Here is a 14,655-nt window from a genome sequence, read left to right as displayed (position 1 = left end):
GGCTCACGGGCCCAGCCGCCCTGTGGCATGTGGGATCTTCCCGGACGGGGGCACGAACCCGTGTTGCCTGCATAGGCAGGCAGACTCTCAACCACTGCGCCACCAGGGAAGCCCCAGGCATCGTTTTTAAGAGCTTGGGTTCAGGAGTTAAAAAGATGTGACTGGGACTTCCCTGGTGGTCCAGAGGTTCAGACTTCGCCTTCCAGTGCAGGGGGTGTGGGTTCGATCCCTGATTGGGGAGCTAAGATCCCACATGCCTCGTGGCCAAAAACCAAAATAAATAAATAAATAAATCAGAAGCAATATTGTAACAAATTCAATAAAGACTTTTAAAAAAATGGTCCACCTCAAAAAAAAAAAAACTTTAAAAAAAAAAAAATGTGACTCCCAATTCCATTTTACAGATGAGGAAACAGGCTGAGAGAGGGGAAAGGGACTTGCCTCGGTTTCCTCATCTGCAAAGAGGATTAATCTCAGAGTCCCCACCATCATAATGAGGCTTATAGGAGCCAAGTCAATCAGATGCTCCCAGTGGAGCCATCCAGCATGGGGCCGTGCACCCCCTACCTCTGCCCTCACTGTTTGGCTGGCAGCCCATTACCACAGGGATCATGGAACTGCCCCAGACATCTTGACCTTGAAACCCAGACCTGTGGGTGGCCCCTACCACAGGCATCTTGGCCCCCATTACAGTGGCTGCCCCATGCTGCGGTCGCTGGCCCCCTCCCAGGCCTTGGCCCAGGATGAAAGGCTGAGGGGGAGGCCAGGAAGTGAGGCGGGGGTGGGAGGGCAGAAGGCAGAGCTGGCCCCAGGCCACGGTGACCTCCAGGCGCAGCCGGGGAATCTGGGGTCCTGGACCCCCATAGAAGAAGCAAAAACTTATGCAGAACCCCTCTCCCCACCCCACCACCACCTGGGGCCAGGGAGTCAGACTGCAGGCTGGCCTGGCCCAGCAGCGCCCCTGGGTCCCTCCAGCCCTGGCTCTACTATGAGTTCGCCCTGTGTGACCTTGTTGAAGTCCATTGTTCTACCCGGGCCTCAGTTTCTCCATCTGTGATATGGGGGGATTCAATGATGTGACTTCTGGCATCTGTTCCATTGCTCTGACTCTTTATTGCTCTACCTGACATCCGTCCCTCTCTCTGTCTGTCTCTCTCCCCATCACCGTCCATCTGCCCCTCTGTATGTCCATCTCCATCATCCCTCTTTCTCTGTCACTCTCCAATTCTCCCAATCTATCTCCCTATTTCTCTCTCCCAACCTGGTTTCCCTAGCTCCCCTTTACCCGGGCCAGTTCCTGACTCTGACCTCTCTGTACCCTAGTTTTGCTCATCTGCCAAATGGGTATAATGAAAGTGCCAAATAAGGTGGGTTGTCCTGGGAACTGACCAGAGGGCAGCGGTAATGCATTTAGCGCTACTCACAGTCCCCTTCTTTCCTGTGTGGCACCCCATAGGGATACCTGTGCAGCACCCCATAGGGATACCTGTGCCACTGATAACTGCAGACACAGAGGCCCCGAGGGATAGAGACTTGCCAAATGCCACACAGTGCAGAGTGGCTGAGCCTGGACTCAAACTCAGGTCCCCTACCTTCTGGGGTCTCCCCTTTTCCCTGCCCCAGGATTGGCAGCCAGCGGGGACCCTGTGGGCCCATCCCCGGCTGGGGTTTGTGAGAGCGGCATCCGGGCAGGGGCTGGGCAGAGGCGAGGCGATGTGGCTACTGGCCAGGGTTTCTGCTGTGCCTGCTGGGCTCACAATGGAAAGTGCTGCTCTTCGCAGGAACTCGGCAGGGTCAGGGCTCTGAGGCCCCTGACTCTCTGCCTGGGGCCTGCTGAGCCAGCTCCCCCTTTGTGCCACAGACAACAGGGTCTGGTGTCTGCCAGACTATAAAATGGGGGGTCGGCCCCTGTCACCCACTGCACCAGCCTGCCCTCCTGCCTGCCCTCCAGCAGGAAGTAGCAGGGCCCCAGGTAAGAGGGGACCCACCGCAGCTAAGGGCCCCAGGGGAGGGGAAGGGACAGGACAGAGGCAGAGAGAGGGGGAGGCAGAGAGAGCAGGAACAGAAGAGAGTCAGGGAGACGGGGTAATCAGGAGAAAGGCAGAGAGAGAGAGAGAGAGAAAAGATAAAAATAGAGACAGGCAGAGAGAGGGCGGGAGGAAAAGAAAGAGAAGAAAGACAAAGAACAGATAGAGAGAGAGATGCAGAGGTATAAAGAAAGCAAGATACTGGGGAGAGAAACAGAAAGAGAGACAGAAGCATAGGCAGAGAGAGAAGTAAAAACAGAAATAAACAGGAAGGCAGCAAGAGGGAGGGGGAGGGGGAAGGGAGGAGGCGGGGGGTGGGGGGTGGGGAGGAGAGAGAGAATCTTGGAGGAATGAGCACATGTCCAGAAAGGAAGGAACCCAGCTACCATACGAGGGGCATGTTGATTCATAGACTGACTTGGCTGGGGTCAGGGTGGGGGTAAGCAAGCGCCTGGAAGCCACAGATGTGGCCCAGATGTGTGGCCTTGCCCATCGTGGGCAGAGCACCCCAGAGTCACCGCAGTCTTTCTCAGGGGGAGACACAGGGAGGGACCTGCTTGCCCCAACCAGCTCTTTCTTACAGAAAGTGTTCAGGAATCCACTGCCAGAGGGTCTTGATGATCTGCGCCATCAGGGGGTCCTGGAGCCCCCTGGAAATTGTCTCCAAAATTAAAGGGGGCATTTTTTTCCCCTGGGGACAAGGACAAGGCGTTCTTCAAACACTCAAAGGCGTCCATGACCCCAAAGTAATGAGGAACTACTGGAATTGACCAAAGTCCTCTCCACCCAAAGCCTACACAGCCACAGCCTCCTTTTAGAACCCTGCCGTGGGCTAAACACGACCTCCTGGAGCCTTCTTTCGCCCCAGTCCCAGGCCTGTGTCTGCACCCACACACCCGTTCCCAGGCAGTACCAGAGGCAGCAGTTTGACTGGGAAAGGAGAGAGGAACATGCATTCATGCAATCTCTGAACAGGTGTTGATTGAGCATCTCCTGTGTGCCAGGTGCTGAGCCAGCTGCTGGGGATGGAAGGATGAATCAATCAGAATAAGTAAATGGCAAAGCCCAGTTGCTGGGTTTGTCTGCTTGCACTGAAATTGGAGTCCTACCACTTAGTAGCTATGTGGCCTTGGGCAGGTCATCCCCCACCCCCACCCCACAGCCTCAGATTGCTCAGAGGAGATAAGAGGTTAGGTGAGGGACGGAAGCGTTCATTCATGAATGTAACAGAGCCTGGCCTCCCTCAGGCTTTCCCTAACGGGACTTCTTGTTATGAATCTGCTGAAGCAAGTTGAGGTTGCCCAAACCAAGAAGCATGATAAGTGGTGAGAAGCATGATAAGTGACTCCGGGGGTGGGGGCAGAGGAAGGACATAGCAGGGGGACAGCGAGGACACGGCCTGGTGGAGGCACCGGCAGGGTCTGAAGCCTGGAGAAAAGCATAATAGGGATGAGTGGTCCCCAGACAGGAAATCCTTGACGGCAAAGGGAGATGGGGACAGAAAACTTCCAGGCTTCTGTTTTAGAAGGAGAAAGACTAGATGAATTCAGAGAAGCCTGAGCGCACAGGGTGATGGGGGATGAGAGCCGGGGAGGCAGCTTGGGGGCGCCATCCCTGACTGAACCCAGGCCGAAGGGTTCTTTACAGACTTTTGCAGCTGGGAACCATGTCTCAGCCAGCGGCCAAGGCCTCGGCAACAGCTGCGGTGAACCCAGGGTCTGATGGGAAGGGATCAGCCCCGGGCTCCGGCTCCGCCCAGGCCCCAGCCCAGCGGGTGCCCGCTGCCAAAGGGGACCTGCCTCCCGGGAGCTACAAGGTGAGGACCTGGGGGCGGGGTGGCTGGGCTCCACCCCGCGCTTCCTCTCCCTCCTCCCCTTACCCCTCCCCTCCCTCTTCCTCCCCCTCCTCCGCTCCCCTCCCCGCCAGTCTGCGCAACCGGCTTGCACCTGCTTACAGTTTGTCGCATGCAAGAAACAGATGGAGAAGGAGAGAAAGCGGGCTGGCTTAGCATCAGGAAACGGCTGTCCCAGGAGGTCCTCCAGGGCAGAAGGCCAGCCTCAGACCCTCTTGAAAAGTGTTCCAAGCGGTCGGTCAGGCTGAAAGGGCTCCTGGAAAGCGAGGCATCCGGTCCCCTCGGATTGGGTTGGGTTGGGTTTCAACCTCGGGTGCACAGAACTGGGTCATTTCACCACCCTTGGTTCATGACAGGCTGTCATGCAGTCCACCCCTGGCCAGATTTGTAGTCGCTTATGTAATGGTTAATTTCAATTTAATTTTTAATAATACGCACCTGCAAACCCACCACTTGTGTGAAAAGCCAGGACTTGGGTAAACATCCTCAATCTAACTTCAAAGTGTTCCCGCCCCACTCCGTTCCCACCTCTCCAGCCCCCTACCTGCCCCACACCGTCCCGTGAGCCCACCTCCTTCCTCCGCTACGCGAGGCAACTGCCATCCTCACCCCGTCCATCATCTATCTGCTTGCTTGCTTTTTTATGTACTTTGATGCATTGTTCCTTTAAAAGTATATAAGTGTATTTTATTTGTTTTTAACTTACTGAAATATACCGTATGTAATCTTTCTGGATTTTTTGTTTTTCTTTTTTCTTCCTATGAGATTTCTTTTTACTTCCTATGAGATTTCTAATAGTCACTGATACTGTTGTGCATTGCTGTGGGTCATTCGTTTTGGTTGCTGTGTGATGTTTCAGAGTGTGACCGTCACTCCTGGGTGATTGGTAACTTTGCTGTCGTGAACGGCTTGGTCAGGGTGTTCTTAGCCATGTCACCTGCAAGAGTTTCTTTTGGGCAGATAAGTGTAGGAGTGGAAGGGCTGGGTCAAGGGTATGTGAACGTCTCTCCCTTTTACAGCTGGAAACTGAGGCTCAAGAGAAGGCGTCCACTTGCCTCGGCTCAAGTGAATGGCAACGTTTTCCCAACTTGGGACAACAAACAGATAAAAACCAAAATTGGATGCTTAGTGAGAGGAGGGGATTAGCCCACATTTACACAGGGGCCCCTGCTTCTGGCCTCCCCTATGGTTTGGTGGGTAGACTGGTGATTGTTTCCTGAGCATCAGCTCTGTGGCAGGGGCTGGGGCTTGGAGATAAAGAAATGGATCCACCCCATTGGTCTTTGGAAGGGTTGAGTGAAAGGGGAGAGGGGTGCATAGAGATACCCAGAAGCAAAGCAGCAGTGACTGTGTAGTGTGTTACTTGTGCTGCCGATGGGATGAGCACAGTGGGGTGGGGGAGCACTCAACCAAGCTCACCCAGGGAGAGGGTATCAGGGAGGGCTTCCTGGAGGAGGTGACATCTGCACCTAGGACAGGACAGGGGACATGAGCTCCAGGATGGGGATATGTGATGAAGAAGGCATTCCAGACAGGAGGAAGAGCACAGATAACGGCCTGGAAGGAAGATCCATCAGTTCCTAAAGATGGTACAGATATTAAGTTCACAGACCTTGGCTCATGGCAAGCTCTCGTGTGATCTGGGCACAGCCTGCTCTTATTTACCTAGGTACTTAATGCATATTTGACCTGGAGCCTCTCCCTGCTCACTCTGCCCCCTTGGCATGGGGGCTTCTCTCCTGCAGCTGGTGGTCTTTGAGCAGGAGAACTTCCAGGGCCGGCGGGTGGAATTCTCCGGGGAGTGCTTGAACCTGGGAGACCGCGGCTTCGACCGAGTGCGCAGCCTCATTGTCATCTCAGGACCGTGAGTGTTGGGCAGTGGAAGGGCACTCCCACAGCCCTAGTAAAGTAATAAGAAATAACCGTAGCTGCCATTTCCTGGCCACCCGCTCCACTCCATGCCTATCACCATGCTATTAGAGACACATACAGTCATCCCTCAGTATCCGAGGTGGATTGGTTCCAGGATACCCAGTAGATAACAAAATCCTCGGATGCTCAAGTCCCCGTAGTACAGCCGAACCTCCGTATCCGCAGATGTAGGATGCATGGATACTGGGGCCAACTGTATATTATTTCCAGTACTTCTTTCAAACCCAAGAGGGAGGAAAGAGAGGTATGATTCTCCTTCCCATTTTACAGGTGAGGAAACTGAGACTCTGAGAGGTGATTTGATTAGCATAAGGTCACACTGACAGTAAGTCATGACTCCAGGCTCCAGAGAGATGTTTTTTCTGCTATAGAAGGAACCCTGCCCATCACTGATAGCAGGAGGAGGCCAAAGAGCCAGGTGTCCATTAGCTGTCCCCTCTCCTGGGCATCAAGCAGCCTTAAAGGTAATAATAAGCATCTGTTGAGTACCCATTAGTGCCAGGCACTGCCTGAGGGTTTTACCTAGATGATCCTACAGTGCTGTATGAGGTAGGGGTGATTCTTATTCCCATTTGACAGATGAGGAAACCGAGGCTCAGAGAGGTTAAGTCCCTTGGCCAAAGTCACCTAGTGGTAAGTGGTAGAGCCTGGGTTCAACTCAGGTTGATCAGTTTCATCTCTAGTGCTTTAATCACCATGCTCCACAGCCTGCCCCTAACTCTCTGGGCTTCTCTGGGCCTTAGTGACCCCCATATAAAACAAGAATAATTGTCCCTTGGACATAGTGGCTGCACCAACTTCAGCCCCTGTGCACTAAGCTCAGGGTGCAGGGCCAGCCCCCAGATAAGACCCACAGGGCCCCCTTGCCTCTTGTCTCTCCAGCAAAAAAGCCCTCAAGGAGTGTGATCAGCCTGTACACCCAGCATACAAAGAGCAGAGATAAGCTTTGAGGTCGGACAGGTCTGGGTTTGAGTCCCAGCTCCCCTGTTTGCCTTCTTCAGTGTCCAAGCCTCAGTTTCCTCATCTCTGAAATGGGCAGAGTCATGGTCCCCACTACCCTCCACTGGATTATTCTAAGGTCTGAAGGTGATAATGCAGCATGGGCCTGGCACTTTGGGGGCGCCCAAACATGGCAGGTGGCAGTGAGGACTATTTACCCTCCCTGTTGCCCTGTGAGTTTAGCCAAGTTACCCTGGGCCAGGGTAGGCTGGTAACCTCAGCCCCACCCTCAGACTGCCCAGCTGGGAGCAGAAGCTGCTGGATGTGGCCAGTTTGGGTTTTCAGGCTTTTTTCATTGTCTATGACTCAAACCCAGAGTATCTCTCCTCAAACAAAGATGCAGCTGGTCTTTGGTGTGTGCTCTGGGACTGCACCTGATGGGAGAGAAAAGATCCTGTGTTCCAGGGCCCTGGCTCTGTGTCAGGACCAGCAGGGTCATGGGAAAAACAGTGGTGGAAAAAAAAAAAAATGAGGGGATGAGGTGGGCAGGGGGAGGGGAGGAGAGGTGTGTCCTCACATAGATGGGGAGGGGAGGCACGCCTGCCTGAAACCTAGGAGGCCTCAACTGACCCCTGACACCATCATGTGACTTCAGACCAGTGACTTAGCCACTCTGAGCCTCAGTTTCCATATCCGGGAATTCAGATTCCTGCCCTACCTCTCTCCTTGCTTGTAAGACTCAAATGAACCGTGGGAGATGAGAAAAGGCACTAAAATAAATATTGACAATTCCTCACTCATGTAACAGGTCCTCACTGGGCATTATGACTCCTGAATAAGACAGTTTTGGGGGAGGGTGGCAGGGTGGCAGGACCACATCAGCGTCTGTCTTTCCATAAGCTCAGATCTCCAGCAGCTTCCCTTCCTCTTTAGTCGTGAGAGATATTACTGATTATGCTTTCTCTTTTAAACTCTCACAACCTCCTGACAAGGTAGATGCAATCATTTCTTCTCCTTTTTGGAGGCTTAATGAGCTTAAGTGACTTGCCGAAAGTCATACAGAAAATAAATGATGAACTGGGATTAGAACGCAGGTCCATCTGTTTCCAAAGTCTATGTTCTTAACCCCTACAAGGCACCATCTTCCAAGGCTCCCTTCCCATCCACCCATTCATCCATCTGTAGATCAACCCATCCATCCATCCAACTGTCCATTCATTCTCCACCCATTTCTTTATCCCTCTATTTACCCCTCCCTCCATCCATCCATTCTCCATCATGCATGCATCCATCAGTACACTCATCCATAGATCCAGGCATCTATCCTTCTATCCACCTACCCATCCACCTGTCCATCCACTTATCTACTCATCCATTCAACCTCCCTCCCTCCCTCCCTTCCTTCCTTTCATCCAGCTTCCTTCCTTCCTCCCTCCCTCCCTCCCTCTCTCTTCTCCTCTACTCTAGACTAAGGAGGACTGAGGCAGATTCACCTCTATTGTGGAAGAATAAATCTGCATCTTCAATGCTGTCACTCCAGTGTGGGTTGACGCATTCCTCAGACAAGACTTGAGGCTCCTGGGACACATTCTGTTTCAGTCTGTGGTGGTGGCCCATCCCCCCTCCATCTGCCCCATCTCCTTCTGGGTAGAGGAAGGTCCCAGCAACCCCCCAGGGAGATAAGACTAATGTCAGTGACCCCTCAGCCCTCTCATGTTCCCTCAGAACTCCTGAACACATAGAGAGCAAAGTTCAAGGGGCTCCTTAGTCTCAGCCTTCTCATCTACGAAATGGGGATCATCTTATCTCCCCCAGAATCCCTGGTCCCTCTAACACAAGCTCAGTGCCATCCTCAATCAGGCTGCACTGAGAAAGCCCCCATCTGACATCAAGCTTAGTCAGTCCTTTTAGAGAACTGAACACCTGCATATGCACAATCACATTTAATTCTCATAGGTATCTGAGAGGTGAATATTACTATCGTTTCCCTCCCACTGCCCTCATACCAATTACTGTCTTCTGTATGCCAGGCCAGTCTTTACCAAAAATACAGGTGGTTCAGGCACCTGTATCAATTTTTCCCAACCCCCATACCTCCAGGACTATTATTTATTTAATATATTTCATTTTAAATGACCCTTTTTTGACACAAGTAAACATATATCAAAAGAACCTTTGCATCACTTTTACAAACGGACAGCTAATATCATCTGCTATAAGTAAAAGATATCCATAAACAAATTTATACAATGAGCACAGTATAATAGCCTGCTCAAGGCTCTGAGCTGGTGGCCTGTTCTTCCTTTGCTACAAAGAGAGATGAATAAGTGTTAAAGACACATTAGTATCCAACAAAGGCTTTCTCCTAGCTGGAATCCGTTTTTTAAAAAATGTCTTCTTATGTGTTATTTCTCCCAAGTCCTTATAATACTTAAATTATGTGTAAATCCTACATCTGGGGAAACATTTTGCTCGTATAATTACACACATTGTCTCATTTAATCCTTCACCAACTTCAAGAAAATAGGCATATTAGATGAGGAAACCGAGGCTCAGAGAAGTGGAGCAACTTGCCTGTGGTCACACAGCCAGTCAGTGGCATAGCCTGGGATCAAACCCACCGGCCTTGGGGCTGCCTTGCAAGGGGAAGATCGGCTTCTGCTAACGATTCCTCTCCTCTCTGCCTTTGCCCCTCCTGACTCTCCCCGCCCTCCCCATCTCTCTCATGTCCAGCTGGGTTGCCTTCGAGCAGTCCAACTTCCGGGGGGAGATGTTCATCCTGGAGAAGGGCGAGTACCCGCGATGGGACACGTGGTCCAGCAGCTACCGCAGCGACCGGCTCATGTCCTTCCGGCCCATCAGGATGGTGAGTGGCTCCTGTACCGGGCCTGGGGGATTAGTGCGCCAGGGCAGGAGCAAGCGTGTGAGGTCTGATGGCCAGGAGAGCAAAGGAGTCAGGTGAGCAAGAAAAATAAAGAAGGAATGGTGGGCAGGGAGGTGCAGTGACCTCTGAGTTGTCCAAGGCCAATGGCTCTTGCGCTCAGCAATTCATAAGGCATCCCTGATACACTCATCGTGTGTCCAGCTCCTACTAGGAGCCCAGGGCCAATGGAACCTAGTTTTTTCCTCCTCTGCTGCTGTCAAGAGTGGACTGAACCTCCCAGATGTTGTCTTCCTTGACTCTCTTTGTGGAATGTTTCTAATTGCTGACTACACATTAGACACTCCTGGGGAGCTTCGAAAAATCCCAAGGTCCATCCAAATCATCAGACATGCAGGTTGAAGCTCGTGTGATAGCTGAAAAGAGGGATATTGTAGAAAGGCACCATGAAAGGCACCTTATCCTGATGATAAGACTATATACTGAATTAGCCCCTTTATAATGTTTAACTAAAGTAAGTAGCATAACTTCAAGAAGACTCAAAGCCAAAATAGGTGGAGTTATCTCCAAGCCAATCACAGGTTTCTTCTAGAATTATGTTGATGATGATTCATGAACCAGCCACATCTTCACTCACCAATGTTAGTGTCTGATGGTAACCAACTTTTGCCTTCTGAGATGGGAATTTTCATGAAGAGTTTTCATGCATGTCCATTGGAGGCTATCACGTGCCCACAGCCAGCTGTTTTGGCATCACCAAACTTACCTTAATGGATTATCCATTCCGATCATTCCTAGTGTTTTTCTCAAATTGAGGCTGAATTATCAGCCTTAATAATGGACGCTTTGCAAGAATTCGTAGAAATCTCTCAGTCGATGGTCCTTATAAGGCAGTCTATGTCAACGGACCTTGTTTGGAAGAGCGATCAGCTAGGGCATTTCCAGTAGCTTCTAGAACCTTGCTGTCCAATATAATAGCCATATATGGCTATTAAACACTTGACTCTTGGCTAGTCTGAATGGAGGTGTGTAACAGACATGCCAGGCGTTGAATACATAGTAAAAAAGAAGAATAAGAATGTAAAATACCTCATTAATATTGCCATGTTGGCTACATATTGAAATCATCATAATTTAGACACATTTGCTTAAATAAAATATATTATTAGAAAAAAATCCCCGAGGGGGAGGGAGAAATCCGGAGCTTGGGATGAACACACGCACACTACTATATATAAGATAGATGACTGACGGGGACCTACTTTATAGCACAGGGAACTCTACCCAATATTCTGTGATAACCTATATGAGAAAAGAATCTAAAAAAGAGTGAATATATGTATGTATAACTGAATACCTGAAATTAACACAACATTGTAAATCAGCTATACTCTAATAAAAGTAAAATATTAAAAAAAAAAGAAAAAAGAAAAAATTCCCAATGCCTGGACCCCACCCCAGACCAATTAAATCCACATCTCTGGGGCTAAGTCGCAGGCACTGATATCTTTTCATGCCTCCTAGGTAGTCTCTGGGTAGCCAGGGCTGAGAGCCACTGGTCTAATTCCTCCTCTGTATCCCTGCCACCATCCTAATGTGGCCCATCTTCTCTCACACCTGGGTGGCTCCAACTCCCTGCCAGCTGGTTCCCTGACTCCTTTCCAGCCCTCTCTCCTGGGAAGTTAGAGGGATCTCTATCTCAGCCATCTTCCACCTACAGTCATTCATTCAACCACAGACACATTGATGTGTTTCTGCCAGGCTGTGTCATAGGCTCTGGGTGTGCAGCTGTGCTTGTTGGGACAGGCAAGGTTCCTGCCCTCGTGGGAGGCAGCTACTGAAAACCTAATCACAAAAATGAATCGGTAATGGCGAACAACTGTTGCACGTGCTGCACGGGGGCCATGCAGTGTGCTAGGAGAGGGGAAGAGGAAACCGGGGCTCTGATGTTGGGGAAGAGGGGGTGGGAGTGGTCAGGGGTGACCAGGAGAGACAGCTTGCAAAGGATGGGAACTGAGTCAGCCATGTGAACAGTCTCCCAGGGAACAGTTAGGGCAGAGTTCCTGGAATGAAGATGGAGTGGGTGGGACCAAGGAACTAAAATAGGGCCACTGTGGCTGCAGCAGAGGGAGTGGAAGGGAACAGGGTGCAAGATGGGATGGGAGGAGTGAAATGCTTCTCTGGAAGGTTCTGCCCTTCGCTGGCTGAATGTGACATTGATCAAGAGCCTTGACTTCTCTGAGCCTCTGCATCCCTGATCATCATAATAAAGATAATAAATTTGCTTGGAGCACTTGGTGTATGTATGCCAGACATCATGCTAAGTGCTCTGTATGGATTAACTCCAGGAAGCAGAGGCTGACGCCCCCTTTTCCCAGATGAGGAGGGTGCTTTGAGGCTGGACAACTGCAGTCCCGGGCGAGTCCCATGGTGGCCTGAGCAGACTCTGCTCTCTCTTTCCACACCCAGAAGGCCCTGCTAAGTCACTTCTCTTTGCCCCATTCATACTTCATAGCCCTGACCCAGTCTCTCCTTCCCCAGGACGCCCAGGAGCACAAGCTCTGCCTGTTTGAAGGTGCCAACTTCAAGGGCAACACCATGGAGATCCAGGAGGACGATGTGCCCAGTCTCTGGGTCTACGGCTTCTGTGACCGCGTGGGCAGCGTAAAGGTCGCCAGCGGAACGTAAGAATCCCTCCTGCGGGCCCTCATCCCCTGCTTCAAACTCAGACAGATTCGGATGCCGTTCCCCTTACAGGATGTGACATCAGACATACAGGAAAGGCCCTGGCTCCTCCTAAATTCTCTCTGTGCCAGTGGCTGGGATTCCACGAAGAGAGCTTCATCCCTCTGGGGAGTGGAGTCATTTGTTGACGAACTACATATCAATGTAAACAGACCTAGCAAGTCGTTCTAAAAAGTGGGAAGATGGAGCGAATAGGGACTTCTAACCCTGTATTTGGGTTGGAGGAATAATTAAGTACAAGGGGCAGAGTTGACATGAGTGGGTGAGTCTGGATGTGTCTAGGGAAAGGGAATATTCAGGGAAATTGTAGCCTCTAGGGACATGAGTAGAATGACATCTGAGAGGTGAGACTGTGTAATGAAAGGTCCTTAACCCCATCACTGATGCGCTGTGGGACCTGGGTGAGCCATATGCCCTCTCTGTGACTCAGTGTTGCCATCTATACAATGGGCTCAGCAGACTCCTTATTCAGAAGGACTCCTTCTGCTCTGAACTCTCAGGATCTGAAGCTTTCAACACAGAGCCCCATGTCCCCATGTCCAGGAGAACACAGGAAAGGGCCGGATACCCGAAGGAGGTCACTTTATCGATCCCCCTGCCTCCAAACAACCATGCCAGACACCACTGGTCTCCTCTAGGCAAATGTAAGGTGTCTACCTCTCCACCCCAGACTCTTTCTGAGTTCCTGTAACACCGTCAGGGCTCTGACCTTTTTCTTGCTCTTTTCTCCTTCCCTGAAGCCCAGTATCCCTGCATTCAAGCAATCTGAAATTTACTAAACATTGCCTGTGAGCCAGGCTCCGTGCTCAGCACACTGGGGGAGGCAGAGATGAAGAAGGGCCAGTTCCTGCCTTCGGGGGGCTTACTCAGTCTAGCAGGGAGATGTCAGTACACCTGTGAGATGATGTCCAACAATAATAGGTAAGAGATGGTCCCCACAGGAGGTCAGAGGAGGAAGGAAGGTTTCTGGGACCGGGGTATGTGTGCTGGAGTGGAGTGTGGGTCCGAGGCTTGTCTGGCAAGGCTGGAACTTAAATCAGACTTTGAAAGATGGGCAAGGGGGTCTGGGAGAGGCCTGGAAAGACCCCCCCAGCAGAGGCAAGGGCAGAATTAGGAATAAATCATGGATAATAACTGGTATTAATTGCTGACTGTGGACCAAGCACTGCACTAACTGCTTTCAATGAATAGCTATGGAGTCTTTACAACACACCAGTGAGGCAGGTATGTCATCATGCCCACTTCATAGATAGCAAGCTGGTGTTCTGATAAGTCATCTACCTAGTAAATGGCAGAGCTAGGATTTGAACCGATTATATCCGATACCAGAATGTGTGTTCCCAACCACTACACGCAAGTTCACTTTCATACAAAGGAAACCATTTTTTGAAACAAAGCTCATCCTTCTTATCTGCCTCATTGCTAACCAGTCCCCGAGCCCTATCTTCACTCCCTTTAATCCTGTTCTCTGAGCTCTGGGTCACCACTTTCAGTGGGATGTGTATTAATCTCCCTACCATGTACATGTAACCCACTTAGTAAGTACTTTAGATGCATTTTCCCATTTGGCCCCCAAACACCCTAATAAACCAGCTCCCATGACCATCCCCGCTTTCTAGAGGAGAAAATTGAGATCTTTCAGAGAGGTGAGATCACTGGCCAAAGCCAGCAGGAAGCCAGCAGGAAGGGGCAAAGCCAGGACAGAGGAGCCCCCGGTGAACCCAAGCCCAAACCCTCACAGGTGAGGGATGGAGAGCAGACTGCAGGGATGGATGGATGGATGGAGAACTGACTGGTCAAGGTGGGGGTCCAAGTGCCAGGTAGTGAGGCTAGCCATCTCCATGCTGTCCTTGCTTTCCTACCAGCTGGGTCGGCTATCAGTATCCTGGCTACCGCGGGTACCAGTACCTCCTGGAGCCTGGTGACTTCCAGCACTGGAATGAGTGGGGAGCCTTCCAGCCACAGATGCAGGCTGTGCGCCGCCTGCGTGACAGACAGTGGCACCGTGAAGGCTGCTTCCCCGTGCTGGCTGCTGAGCCCCCCAAGTGAGTCTACACACCACTCTTCTCTCGTGGCCCACCCTTCCGGAGGCTCATCTTCCCCATGCAAATAAAAGTTCCTGAAGCCAAAATGTCTCCTGGGTCTGTGAACAGATGGATGCCTCAAGGTCCCCTGTCATTGCTGGCATGTGACTTCCTCTGTCTTGATAATTATAATAATAATCAAAACAGTGAGCACTGCTAAGTTCTTTACATTCTCTTAGTGTATCTTTTGGACTA

General features: G+C 51.0%; 1 protein-coding gene across 1 annotated transcript; it reads left to right on the top strand.

Moving 5' to 3' along the window:
* Positions 1-3,693: 3,693 nt before the first annotated feature.
* On the top strand, positions 3,694-14,425 carry CRYBB1 (crystallin beta B1; the record flags this gene model as incomplete). The annotated part of the gene is made up of 5 exons (XM_079717071.1): positions 3,694-3,843; positions 5,625-5,743; positions 9,484-9,616; positions 12,173-12,315; positions 14,242-14,425. 5 exons carry the CDS (start codon positions 3,694-3,696, stop codon positions 14,423-14,425), a joined length of 729 nt encoding a protein of 242 aa, XP_079573197.1.
* Positions 14,426-14,655: the final 230 nt, after the last annotated feature.

The sequence above is a fragment of the Hyperoodon ampullatus genome (genome assembly GCF_949752795.1).
Source record: "Hyperoodon ampullatus genome assembly, chromosome: 13".
Classification (NCBI taxonomy): Eukaryota; Metazoa; Chordata; class Mammalia; order Artiodactyla; family Ziphiidae; genus Hyperoodon; species Hyperoodon ampullatus.
This window is presented reverse-complemented; position numbering and strand designations above follow the sequence as displayed.